The sequence below is a fragment of the Sardina pilchardus genome, chromosome 17 (genome assembly GCF_963854185.1).
Source record: "Sardina pilchardus chromosome 17, fSarPil1.1, whole genome shotgun sequence".
NCBI classification, from domain to species: domain Eukaryota; kingdom Metazoa; phylum Chordata; class Actinopteri; order Clupeiformes; family Clupeidae; genus Sardina; species Sardina pilchardus.
The window spans coordinates 26706099-26719755 of record NC_085010.1 but is presented as its reverse complement, the minus strand read 5'-3'; the positions used below and the strand labels follow the sequence as shown (position 1 = coordinate 26719755).

Genomic DNA, 13657 nt, shown 5'->3' with positions numbered 1-13657 from the left:
CTTTTATCAAATTAGCTCCCTAAAATTATATCTAACATGACCTGTCACATGAACATTGTCTATGTCCATGCCATGGCAATGACTGACAACCCTAACCCTAACCCTGGCATTTTAATTTGGCGATTTTTAATTTCTTTTTAGCCACAAGCTCCATGACCCATCACTCAGATCAGTACCACAACCCACTTTTGGGTTCCGACCCACCAGTTAAACAATGGCCTAAGCTAAGTAAACTTTCCACAATGTCAATATTACATTAGGGCAATAGACTATTCATGATACAACATACTCAGTGTTGGCTGAGTATAGGTAGAATTGGTAGATATAAAAATGTGCCTACATGACGTGATTCCACAGTCGCAATACTGGGTTTTGTGTGTGTGTGATAAGATACTGTAAATGCCAAAAGGGCACTGGCAGATTCGATAGGTAAATACTGTATGTTTGCGTGTTAGTGCAAGCAGGCCTATTGTAAGCTCACATGCTAAAAATAATAAGCCATGTAGCCTATAACTGCAAGCATGTTTGCTAGATTGCTTATATTTCTGAACCCTGATATTTCAAACTAGTACGCTGCAAGTGCATCAAGAATGGTCTCGCCTTTGACTGTTAATGGCGAAAAGTAGACTAGGATTTTGGGGTGGCACATGGGGTGGCCAATTGAATCTCAAGGGTGGCCTGTGCCACCCGGAGCCACCCCTCTGGCTACGCCCCTGTTTATTAAATGGACTCATGTGTTGTATCAAAATCCTTGTAGTAAAATAATTAATAATGGACACATTTCTGATACAATTACCCTATCCAAAGGAGTGAGGCAAGGCTGCCCCCTTTCAGCGTATCTGTTTAATCTTTCAATCGAAATACTGGCCATTAGAATAAGAAATAATACAAATATTAAAGGATTAGATATAAATGGGTTAGAATTTAAGTCTTCCTTTTACGCAGATGATGCTTCATTTTATATAAAACCAGATGTTCTGTCATTAAACACTCTTATTGCAGAACTGGATTCCTTTGCTTTACTTTCTGGATTAAAACCAAATTATGACAAATGTTCTATTCTTAGAATTGGATCGCTGAAAAGTTTAAATCAAATTTCCTGTAAGGTACCAATTAAATGTTCAGATGGCCCTGTTAATCTTTTAGGAATACATGTACCAGTAGATAAAAAGCTCCTTGTAAAGATCAATTTTGAGTTAAAACTCCAGAAAATGAATAAAATTCTTCAGGCCTGGAGAGGTAAATATCTCTCGATATTTGGAAAAGTAACAGTAATTAACTCATTAATACACAATTTTACAATTTACAATTATTTCACAATTTACATACTTACTACAATCCTTACCTTCACCTGACACAATGTTTATAAAAACATATGAAAAAATAATATTCAATTTCATGTGGAATGGTAAAACTGATAAAATAAAACGCACATATGTGTACAATACACGTGACAATGGAGGTTTAGGGTTGAAGAACCTTGCGATACTTGATATGCTTAAAAGGTGCTTGGATCCCACGATTATGTAATAATCAACACTGGTTTTCATCTAAATTATTCATAGCTCAATGTGGCACATCAATAGGTAAATTATATCCTTTTTTCCAACTAGGCCAGAAATCAAAAGTAAGCTTGAACCATTTTCTTCCTAATCTCTCCCCTTTTTTCAAAAACTCTTTGTCTATGTGGTTTTCCTTTCAGTATTCTATGCCAAATAATATATTAGAGATTAAACAGCAGATATTATGGCTTAATTCCAATATTTGCATAGACAAAGAATCTGTATATTGGCAGTCATTTTTAGATAACAATGTGCTTTTTGTAAATGATACTGAATGATAAAGGAGAATTTCTTAACTATGAATCCTTTAGTTCAATATATGGAGACTTGTCCAAAACTACGGTATCTGCAGTTGTTGTCAGCAATCTCTTCAACTTGGAAAATGAAACTACTTTCAAATACAAACTTAGGTGTCTGCCGTTCAGTTATTAAAAACTATAAATGGTTGGGACATAGAAAGGTAAATTTTGATATGTACAGCTTCTTTTTATCCTTTAAAAATACTGCAATATCTCCATACTATTTTCAAGATTATTGGGAAAGTATTTTTGATACTCCACTCCCTTGGTTGAATGTCTATAAGAATCTATACAAATCATCCTGTTCAACATATGGGCTTTTCAAGTTAAAATGTTCTACAAAATTTTACCAACAAAGAAAATGCTAAAGATATGGAGAATAACTGAAGACAGTATGTGTAGATATTGTGGCGAAGAAGAGGAAGACACCTTGCATCTGTTTAGGTACTGTCCAGATGTGATACTTTTTTGGCGCAAGGTGGCAGCTTGGCTATCTGAGCAAGAACTTGACTTACCAATAACAATAATCAATATAATTTGGGGTTTGCATGAAGAAAAAAATATGTTGTTGAACATTATTGTGCTCCTTGGGAAATTTTTTATTTTCAAAAAAGAGAAATATGTTGCACTGGAATCATTCATCATGTTTCTAAAACATCATTATTTAATGAATAAGAATATGATAAAAACTAAAAGAAAATCACAATCAGATGATTGGAGAAAATTAGCTATCACAAAAAAGTGGGATAAAGATCAATAATATCATATCTTATTGTTTTGATTTTGACCATTATGGATATGATTCTATTTCATTGCCACATTTCTATATTTTTCTGTTCTGGCTGTCATGAAATTAAATTACAGCTTAAATATGAAATGGCTGGGTTATATATCTGAAATATGTATGCTTGTTTTTGTTTACATTATGCTCATTATGAATTCATATTCCATGTAAATAAACAAACATGAAAATAAAACTTATAACCAAAATTCTATAGGGTTACATAACATTATAATCATTTTCTGAGAGTTTATTTAGCTGAGAAATGTCGGTAGCATTAACACTGAGGTACAGTCCCACTGAGCAAGCAACTTCTATGGACGTCCAAAAAACAATAATAACATTATGAATTAGTATTCATTTCAACCTTTACATTATGCTCATTATGAATTCATATTAAATAAACAAACATGAAAATAAAACTTATAACCAAAATTCTATAGGGTTGCATAACATTATAATCATTTTCTGAGAGTTTATTTAGCTGAGAAATGTCGGTAACATTAACACTGAGGTACAGTCCCACTGAGCAAGCAACTTCTATGGACGTCCAAAAAACAATAATAACATTGTGAATTAGTATTCATTTCAACCTTTACATTATGCTCATTATGAATTCATATTAAATAAACAAACATGAAAATAAAACTTATAACCAAAATTCTATAGGGTTACATAACATTATAATCATTTTCTGAGAGTTTATTTAGCTGAGAAATGTCGGTAACATTAACACTGAGGTACAGTCCCACTGAGCAAGCAACTTCTATGGACGTCCAAAAAACAATAATAACATTATGAATTAGTATTCATTTCAACCTTTACATTATGCTCATTATGAATTCATATTAAATAAACAAACATGAAAATAAAACTTATAACCAAAATTCTATAGGGTTACATAACATTATAGCCTAATCATTTTCTGAGAGTTTATTTAGCTGAGAAATGTCGGTAGCATTAACACTGAGGTACAGTCCCACTGAGCAAGCAACTTCTATGGACGTCCAAAAAACAATAATAACATTATGAATTAGTATTCATTTCAACCTTTACATTATGCTCATTATGAATTCATATTAAATAAACAAACATGAAAATAAAACTTATAACCAAAATTCTATAGGGTTACATAACATTATAATCATTTTCTGAGAGTTTATTTAGCTGAGAAATGTCGGTAACATTAACACTGAGGTACAGTCCCACTGAGCAAGCAACTTCTATGGACGTCCAAAAAACAATAATAACATTATGAATTAGTATTCATTTCAACCTTTACATTATGCTCATTATGAATTCATATTAAATAAACAAACATGAAAATAAAACTTATAACCAAAATTCTATAGGGTTACATAACATTATAATCATTTTCTGAGAGTTTATTTAGCTGAGAAATGTCGGTAACATTAACACTGAGGTACAGTCCCACTGAGCAAGCAACTTCTATGGACGTCCAAAAAACAATAATAACAGTGGTCTGTCCAGGCTGTGATCTGGACGTCTATTTTACAGTCAAAATGAGTTGACTGGGACACTGGGACAATATTCCAGCCTGACCCGGTTCAGGACGTCTATAGACAACCAACATTAGTTACAAATAATCGTTCTGCGAGGTCATAATCTGGACGTCTACTTGACAGCCAGAATCAGTTAATAAATGACATTGGGACAATAGTCCAGCCTGACCCCATTCGGGACGTCTATAGACAGCCTAAATTAGTTGCAAATAGACGTTCTGCCATTCTGGCTACTCTGAGGACGTCTTCTGGATGTCTAATTAAGTCTTTCAGACGTCTTCAAGCGATGCCTATATCACACCCAGAACAACACATCTATTCAACGTCCAGGAAATACATCTTAAAAACTTTCATTCTGGCTACTCTGAAGACGTCTTCTGGAGTTCGGCGACCACGTCTTCTGGAGAATATGGCAAGGAAACCCAGCAGACCTCTGATTGTATACTCACCTTGTCAATATCCTCTGATAGACTCGTCATTTCTGGGGCATATGGCTCAAGTTCCCGGCCCAGACATTTGATCGTCTCCAGGTGTTTGTTGAGCTCTTCTCTGCTCATGCCGCAGTCTGGAGAGTGCATCGTCTTGTTCCTCACCTCCGCCACATCTAGAAGGAGCTGAGAAAGGAAAGGGACACGTTGATGGGCAATCTCATATGGTGGGTAAGGTTGTGAGATGGTGGTTGGTCTGAGTGCAATGCACACTCTTTAGCTTGATGAGAGGAACAAGAGGAAGATACCTTGCATCTGTTTAGGTACTGTCCAGATGTGATACTTTTTTGGCGCAAGGTGGCAGCTTGGCTATCTGAGCAAGAACTTGACTTACCAATAACAATAATCAATATAATTTGGGGTTTGCATGAAGAAAAAAATATGTTGTTGAACATTATTGTGCTCCTTGGGAAATTTTTTATTTTCAAAAAAGAGAAATATGTTGCACTGGAATCATTCATCATGTTTCTAAAACATCATTATTTAATGAATAAGAATATGATAAAAACTAAAAGAAAATCACAATCAGATGATTGGAGAAAATTAGCTATCACAAAAAAGTGGGATAAAGATCAATAATATCATATCTTATTGTTTTGATTTTGACCATTATGGATATGATTCTATTTCATTGCCACATTTCTATATTTTTCTGTTCTGGCTGTCATGAAATTAAATTACAGCTTAAATATGAAATGGCCGGGTTATATATCTGAAATATGTATGCTTGTTTTTGTTTACATTATGCTCATTATGAATTCATATTCCATGTAAATAAACAAACATGAAAATAAAACTTATAACCAAAATTCTATAGGGTTACATAACATTATAATCATTTTCTGAGAGTTTATTTAGCTGAGAAATGTCGGTAGCATTAACACTGAGGTACAGTCCCACTGAGCAAGCAACTTCTATGGACGTCCAAAAAACAATAATAACATTATGAATTAGTATTCATTTCAACCTTTACATTATGCTCATTATGAATTCATATTAAATAAACAAACATGAAAATAAAACTTATAACCAAAATTCTATAGGGTTGCATAACATTATAATCATTTTCTGAGAGTTTATTTAGCTGAGAAATGTCGGTAACATTAACACTGAGGTACAGTCCCACTGAGCAAGCAACTTCTATGGACGTCCAAAAAACAATAATAACAGTGGTCTGTCCAGGCTGTGATCTGGACGTCTATTTTACAGTCAAAATGAGTTGACTGGGACACTGGGACAATATTCCAGCCTGACCCGGTTCAGGACGTCTATAGACAACCAACATTAGTTACAAATAATCGTTCTGCGAGGTCATAATCTGGACGTCTACTTGACAGCCAGAATCAGTTAATAAATGACATTGGGACAATAGTCCAGCCTGACCCCATTCGGGACGTCTATAGACAGCCTAAATTAGTTGCAAATAGACGTTCTGCCATTCTGGCTACTCTGAGGACGTCTTCTGGATGTCTAATTAAGTCTTTCAGACGTCTTCAAGCGATGCCTATATCACACCCAGAACAACACATCTATTCAACGTCCAGGAAATACATCTTAAAAACTTTCATTCTGGCTACTCTGAAGACGTCTTCTGGAGTTCGGCGACCACGTCTTCTGGAGAATATGGCAAGGAAACCCAGCAGACCTCTGATTGTATACTCACCTTGTCAATATCCTCTGATAGACTCGTCATTTCTGGGGCATATGGCTCAAGTTCCCGGCCCAGACATTTGATCGTCTCCAGGTGTTTGTTGAGCTCTTCTCTGCTCATGCCGCAGTCTGGAGAGTGCATCGTCTTGTTCCTCACCTCCGCCACATCTAGAAGGAGCTGAGAAAGGAAAGGGACACGTTGATGGGCAATCTCATATGGTGGGTAAGGTTGTGAGATGGTGGTTGGTCTGAGTGCAATGCACACTCTTTAGCTTGATGAGAGCTGTTACGACCCCCTTGTGCCCCCTCTGGTCTCTTCCTGTCAGTGCACAGGCAGGTGGAGCCCATTATAGGTTGATTGTTTAACTCCATACACCTGCTATGCCATCAAGGGCGTGGTCATATAAAGGGTCATTCTCTCTTCTCCCATTAGGCACTTTTTCTTTCTTCTTGCAGGCTACTTTTGCTTCTTGCACCCTTTTGCCAGTGTTGCCAGAGTCCGCTTATTATAAGCGACTTGGGCTTGTTTTCCGGTGAAGTTGCGGGTTGCGGTTTTGGGGGCGTGTATTTTATGTGGTCGCTTCTTTTGGGCTTGCTTCGTGTTTGTTGTTTCTGTGTAGAATCCAGGCAAAGTCTACACGTACACAAGGGCATTTTAAATCTATGCCTCTGCGTCGACTCTACGCGGTAACTACAGGCTCCTCTAACATGACCGCCCTAGAAATGTAACGTCAGATGTTCGGGGAGGGGATGCTACTTGGGTCGCTTCTTTAGGGCTTGTTTCAAGGACCTGCTGCTTGTTTTTTGCTCACGTGACCTGGCAACACTGCCTTTTGCTCTCTCTCCTCTTGTTTCTTATTCTTACTTCTCATTCTTTGTCTATTTGCCTTTAGCTTCTCACATAGCTACTGACACAATCTTTACATCCAGACACGCACGTCATCACTCCCATACCTTTTCCCCTAGACATTTCGCTTTACTTAAATAAATTATTGTTTGATTTAAAACTGTTGTTGCGTCCCACTTTATGTTGCGGTCTCAGAACGAGCTGGCCGTAACATAAATTGGGGGTTCTCGTCCGGAATGTAGCTCGCAGAGATCCAGGTGAGATTGTCTGTTGGTTTGATTCAGTCAATTAGCTAATTAACTCGCTCAGTCTCCGGTTAGGAAGAGTGCTCCAGCTGGGCTCTGCCCTTCCATCGGGGTGCTATTTTTGTTTTGCCGTTTTCTGTAAACTTTTTGTTCGAGGGGTAATCCTGGTCCGGAGTTTAATATTCCTGTCGGGGGCACGCTTCGTGCAGTTTACTGCAACGAGTTCACGCGTTAACCAGTCGCCCCGAGGCCGGCAGGCCCCTGAAGACTAGCAAGGTAAAGTTAGTTGTGGGAGGGAATAGGCTAGGCTACCGGAGTATTGTTTTCTGACTGATATCGACAGTGACCGTCTGGTGATTTGACCTGGATTTATTGCTGAGTATTTTGGGTGCGTGGATGTTTGGTAAGTAGCTTATTGTTTGCGTGGTGTTTTATAAATGGTAGACAATTGATTGGAGATATTGTTTGTGTAGCGTCGTGTGCTACGTAGGCTAGGTTGTTTGAATGTGTAGTTAAAGTTGCATGTCCTCATTGTACGCTAAGCTAGATCTAGCGCTTAATTGTTTACACATTCAGTCAGCTGTGCTGACCACGACGTGAATGACGTAGGTGACACAAGTCAGCTGAGCAACGTTCTGTGTTCTTGGTAGTGGTCAGGCTACGTTGCTCCTGTTAACTTGCGCTCTTGTGTGAGGAGAGGGTTTTAGTGTTTTGTGCCTGTATTTGTGTTTTTCGTTTATGTTGTGCCTCATTGTTGGTTCAGCTAGGTAGCTTTGCTGGCGTTTTAAACTTGTGGAAGTTTGTTGCACTTATCTACTGGGTTGTGATTTGGTGATTGCCTGTGCTGGTTAAGTTGGCTCTGATATTTTAAATTGTGTCTTCATCTCTTGAAGAGTTTTATGCCAAGCCTTCTGAAGAGCTACTTGCACGGCTTACTAAAGATGAACTCTGGAAGGTTTCTGAGCACTATGAGTTGATCATAACTGCTCAAGAAAAGAAAGTTAAGGAGATTTTATTTATTGCCATAAAAAATCAGCTTACAAGTACAGGTGTGTTTGGGAAAAAGGTGATTCCAGTGAAAGAGACAGCAGTTGTAGGAGCAGTGGTGATACCACTGCCACCAGACCAACAACTGCAGCTGGAAAAATTAAAAGCTGAAAAGGAAACAAAGGCTATGGAGATAGAGAGAGAAGTTGAGCTTAAAAGGCTTGAGAATCAGCTTGAGCTCAAACGCATGGGACGTGAGGAACATGATCGTGAACGTGAGCATGCGCTTGCAGTTAAAACGCTTGAGCTAGAGATTGCTAAACAGCAAGGCGAGTCTCCTCAGCCTGCTCCTCCTCCGCTTTCTCCACCTAGCTTTGATGTCACTAGAAATATCCGTCTTGTTCCCCCCTTCTCTGAGAAGGATGTGGATCGGTATTTCGCTCACTTTGAGAGAGTTGCAACCACACTAAAATGGCCAAGAGAGGTGTGGCCCTTGTTGTTACAATGTGTGCTCAAAGGGAAGGCCCAAGAGGTATTCACTGCTCTTAGTCTTGATCAAGCTAGCCAATATGATGTGGTTAAAACAGCCATTTTACACGCATATCAGTTAGTTCCTGAAGCCTATAGACAGCGGTTCAGAAACTCCAGGAAGTCTGAACAGCTGACTTATGTGGAGTTTGCTAGAGAGAAAACAATCCTGTTCGATAGGTGGTGTATGGCTCAAGCCGCTAACTCCAGAGAAGAGTTGAGACAACTCATTCTGTTAGAGGACTTTAAGAACTGTCTCCCTGAGCTAGTAGCTGTATACCTGAACGAACAGGAAGTGAAAACTCTAGATGAGGCTGCTGTCTTGGATGATAAGTACGTCCTAACACACAAGCGTTTTCCTGGGTTCCTTCAGGTTAGCGGCCACAGTAGGAAAGACCAGGGTAGGAGGAATAGATTGGAGCAGGAGTCTTCCGCTCCTAACTCCCCACAGTCTTCTTCTCCCCCTGGTAGTCCTAGCCGTTCCCCTGTAGCTGAGAGCTTTCCCGTCACCAGGAGGGTCATATGCTTTTACTGTAACAAGCCTGGTCATAAAGTGACCGAGTGTCTTGCCCTTGGTAGGAAGGGAAAGGAAAGTAAGTCTATAGGGTTGGTGACTTCTTTCATACCTGGGAAGGCCCAGAGTAATTTCGAGTTGATTCACACTGGATATTCTGCTTTCATTACAGAAGGGGTTGTGTCTTTGCCTAATCAGAAGCATGGTGTTACTGTCCGTATCCTTCGAGACACAGGGGCTACCCAGTCTCTTCTGCTGGACAGTGTACTACCCTTGTCTGACCATACAGCCACTGGAGCGCACGTCTGGGTTCAAGGTTTTGATGCCTCTGTTCCCGTGCCACTCCATCAGGTACACTTAACATCTAAGTTGGTTACTGGTGAGGCTGTGGTTGGCGTGCGGCCTTCACTTCCTGTGCCAGGGGTTGCGCTCATTCTTGGTAATGATCTAGCAGGTGGTATGGTTTGGGAAAACACTGACAAGGTGCTGCCACCTGTGTGTGTGCCTGCAGTGCCATTGACTCAACGCACTGGGCATCCGGCAGTGACACTGGTTCCCAGTAAGGCAAGAACGTCCCCAGATGTGGATGTTAGCTTAACTGACGACTCTGCCACCTCTGAAACTGAGGAGAAGAGCTCGTCAGCTCTACCTGTTGGGCAGGTGAAGAACATGTCGGCTGTCACTGAGACGCTTGGTGACGCCTATGTGGAGAGTAAGCTCTCCGTTGGGAATTCTTGGGGGAAGATTGAGGGTCCTGCTCTGACCAGGGGTGGTCTTATCTTGTATTTATCCTCACTAATGCTTTTCTGTGTAAGTGCTCTTCTTTACATCTCCGTAGCGCATGGTGTTTGGTTTGGGTTGGCGCCACCCGTTCAACACGTGTGTCCGGTGGGTATCGGCAATGCTATGGTGCAGATGGACTGCTGCTCACTGCCACCTATGGGTGGGAGTTCTGGTTTTGCTCCACGTCTGATTCAGACGAGGTTATCTAGAAGTTACTGGCCCGATTTCTATGGTTAGTGTTACCTGGCTGTTCTCAATGGTCATGGTCATAGTTATTGATGTAATGCTTCCAGGTTGAGTTAATTTAAACGTCTTGGATAGGTCACTGTGTGAGATGGTGTTCCTTTTCTAGAATTTTGGTTTGTTTGTTTTTCTTATTTAGTGTTTTGTGAACCTCAGTGTTTTCTCTTGTTCCGTCTTTCCTTCATTCCTAGGTACCAGGATGTAGGGAGATGTTTTGGGATCACAGGAGGTCTATTTTCTTGTTAATGTATATGGAGGTTTCCTTACAGCAAACCTCTTTTAGGGAGGGAGGTGTTACGACCCCCTTGTGCCCCCTCTGGTCTCTTCCTGTCAGTGCACGGGCAGGTGGAGCCCATTATAGGTTGATTGTTTAACTCCATACACCTGCTATGCCATCAAGGGCGTGGTCATATAAAGGGTCATTCTCTCTTCTCCCATTAGGCACTTTTTCTTTCTTCTTGCAGGCTACTTTTGCTTCTTGCACCCTTTTGCTCCCTCTCCTCTTGTTTCTTATTCTTACTTCTCATTCTTTGTCTATTTGCCTTTAGCTTCTCACATAGCTACTGACACAATCTTTACATCCAGACACGCACGTCATCACTCCCATACCTTTTCCCCTAGACATTTCGCTTTACTTAAAGGGATAATCCGGAGTGAAATGCACTTTAGATCAATTTTTCGGACTATTGGGAGTAAATACGTTGAGTTGACACCAAAATCATGTCATTCGGATGTATTTTGAGAAAGTTCGAGCTCACCGTTTTTAGCCAAAACTCGTTAGCCTGGAGGTGACTCGGGCATGTCATTTCGCCGCTACAAAACGCTATTTTTATACCTCTTCTACTGTTCCAAACAACACTACACTTACGTGGTAGTGAGTAGAGGATCCCTAAAGCCAAACCGAAGTATCCCCACGCCTTTATGTGGTCGGATAGAGAGTCCAGAATGAATTTAATAGAGTCCGTACCTTTCCGGAAATGTTAATAAAGTGTTGTTATAGCGTTGGCAGCTGCAACAGCGACATTTCCGGAAAGGTACTGACTCGATTAAATTCATTCTGGACTCTCTATCCGACCACATAAAGACGTGGGGATACTTCGGTTTGGCTTTAGGGACCCTCTACTCACTACCACGTAAGTGTAGTGTTGTTTGGAACAGTAGAAGAGGTATAAAAATAGCGTTTTGTAGCGGCGAAATGACATGCCCGAGTCACCTCCAGGCTAACGAGTTTTGGCTAAAAACGGTGAGCTCGAACTTTCTCAAAATACATCCGAATGACATGATTTTGGTGTCAACTCAACGTATGTACTCCCAATAGTCCGAAAAATTTATCTAAAGTGCATTTCACTCCGGATTATCCCTTTAAATAAATTATTGTTTGATTTAAAACTGTTGTTGCGTCCCTCTTTATGTTGCGGTCTCAGAACGAGCTGGCCGTAACAGAGCAGTGATGTCAAATTCATCAATGCTCAACTGGATACTCACTTTCTGGAGCCCTCTGACTGGAATGACGAGTTGAAAATAAGTGCAGCGACTCATCAGGCTGATGAGAGCCGAGATGTCAAAGTCATCAAACTTGACAGCAGTCGGGTTGCACCTTGACATGTAAGCCTGTGGGAACAGACAATGACTTGTCATTCACCCACCTTCTTGGTGACAGTATTACAGTATTCCTGTGACTATGAGAGTGATAGAGTACCTTGGCCACCTCCCACTTCTCCTCTGGCCAGTGCTGAGGGTTGCAGTTTGTCCAGTGGATGAAACTCCCCTTAGCAGTGTGATAGGTTTGCAGCTCACGACTCCACCTTTGACACACCTCACACACAGAGAGAAGCTACAACCCCCCCCCCCCCCCCCCACACACACACACACACACATTTGACAGCAGAGAAACACTGTGTCAAGGAAACAACCCAAAAATACACAAATAATTATTTACTTGATCAAATTATGACTTATCATATTAAACAATGATATGTATTACATGATGATATAATTATTATTATATTACACAATGATATTATTCTTATCATATTACCTTCGAAGATGTGACTGAGGATGCTTTAACAAAGATGAAGCTCAAATGTGTGGAACTTATAGGTATTATATTAATACTATTACTACTACAATGAAAATGAAAATAAATAAATAACTAAATAATTATAATAACACACAATATATGTTTTACATACTACATTTATAAACCGTTTGTGTTACGTATACATGTTGTGTTAGTGTGTTGAAATTCTTTGCACCACTGCATGAACATTTAGAGCACTCATTCACAGATGAGTTCTGGTAAAACAGTAGCCTGGGTTTTCCCATCCTGCCTTGCGCGGTGATTTCATTCACACTGCTAGGGCAATCTGGAAACTACTGCCCTAACTTTTGCCTGAGGGAAGCAAAACGATAATGCGCTATGCACAGACGCATTTGATTGACATCCGTGGCGCCCAATGAACGGATCTGGGCATTTTTTCGAATACGAGAAAATGAACGTCTGGTTGCCAGACCACGTCTCATTTGAGAAGTGCTAGGCGCTAGCCAGACTAGTGAAACAGTGTTGCAATGGGCACTCCTGTTTCCTGTTTCCTGCACTCAATGAGAATGAGAATAGGTAGCCTGACTAGATCCAGTGCAGTATAAACACGATTAACCAGATAAACTGGAATAGAACTATTTGTATCGGGCTCATACGTCTCATAGTGTATTCTACGCATGTATCACACATTGTTAAATTACCTCATTTGGCTTTCGGATTTCACAATTATTTTCACAGCGTTCAGCGCTCATTTTCTCCAGAAGCTTTTTGAGAAACAGCTCGGTCTGATTCTCGAGGAAATTCCGAAGAAGACATCGCAGCGCCCGTAGTCCATCTACAACGCTGTTCCAGTTCCTAGAGCGCTCACTTCTATTTGCCAAAATACTACTTCCAACCATAGTGGTGTCTAACCTTAATGCAGTCGTTAACTTGGGCTCTGGAACACGATGGCTGAAGATCACGACAGGACAGAAACCTCTCTGACCTAGGAACGTGTGGTTGTATGAAGGCGGGGTTAGTCTTGCTAATACCAGCATAGGTGATAGGTGCGTTTGACTTCATGTAGCCGTTTTAAGACGACTGCAGACGAGACTATTTCTGACATTCTGATACGTCTTTCAAACATACGTCATGGTTGAAAACCTATCAGAATGTCAGAAAGAGTC

General features: G+C 40.2%; 1 protein-coding gene across 2 annotated transcripts; it reads right to left on the bottom strand.

Moving 5' to 3' along the window:
- Positions 1 to 2347: 2347 nt before the first annotated feature.
- On the bottom strand, positions 2348 to 13433 carry LOC134062270 (uncharacterized protein CXorf38-like). Of its 2 annotated transcripts, XM_062518230.1 has the most exons (5): positions 13193 to 13433; positions 12150 to 12284; positions 11936 to 12061; positions 6317 to 6481; positions 2348 to 4779 (listed from the first exon to the last, which is right to left on the bottom strand). In XM_062518230.1, the coding sequence occupies exons 1-5, from the start codon at positions 13388 to 13390 to the stop codon at positions 4525 to 4527; spliced, it is 879 nt and encodes a 292-aa protein (XP_062374214.1). In that variant the 5' UTR covers positions 13391 to 13433; the 3' UTR covers positions 2348 to 4524. The 2 variants fall into 2 exon arrangements, with proteins under 2 accessions (XP_062374214.1, XP_062374215.1); XM_062518231.1 differs by lacking the exon at positions 12150 to 12284.
- Between the last annotated feature and the right edge of the window lie 224 nt (positions 13434 to 13657).

Bases quoted from the DNA above. Each gene is read 5' to 3' on its own strand.
- LOC134062270 (XM_062518230.1), bottom strand. From the start codon at position 13,390: ATGGTTGGAAGTAGTATTTTGGCAAATAGAAGTGAGCGCTCTAGGAAC. The intron at 12,285-13,192 runs GTAATTTAACAA...GGGGGGTTGTAG, and splicing joins AAATCCGAAAGCCAAATGAG to CTTCTCTCTGTGTGTGAGGT. The intron at 12,062-12,149 runs GTACTCTATCAC...CTGTTCCCACAG, and splicing joins AGAAGTGGGAGGTGGCCAAG to GCTTACATGTCAAGGTGCAA.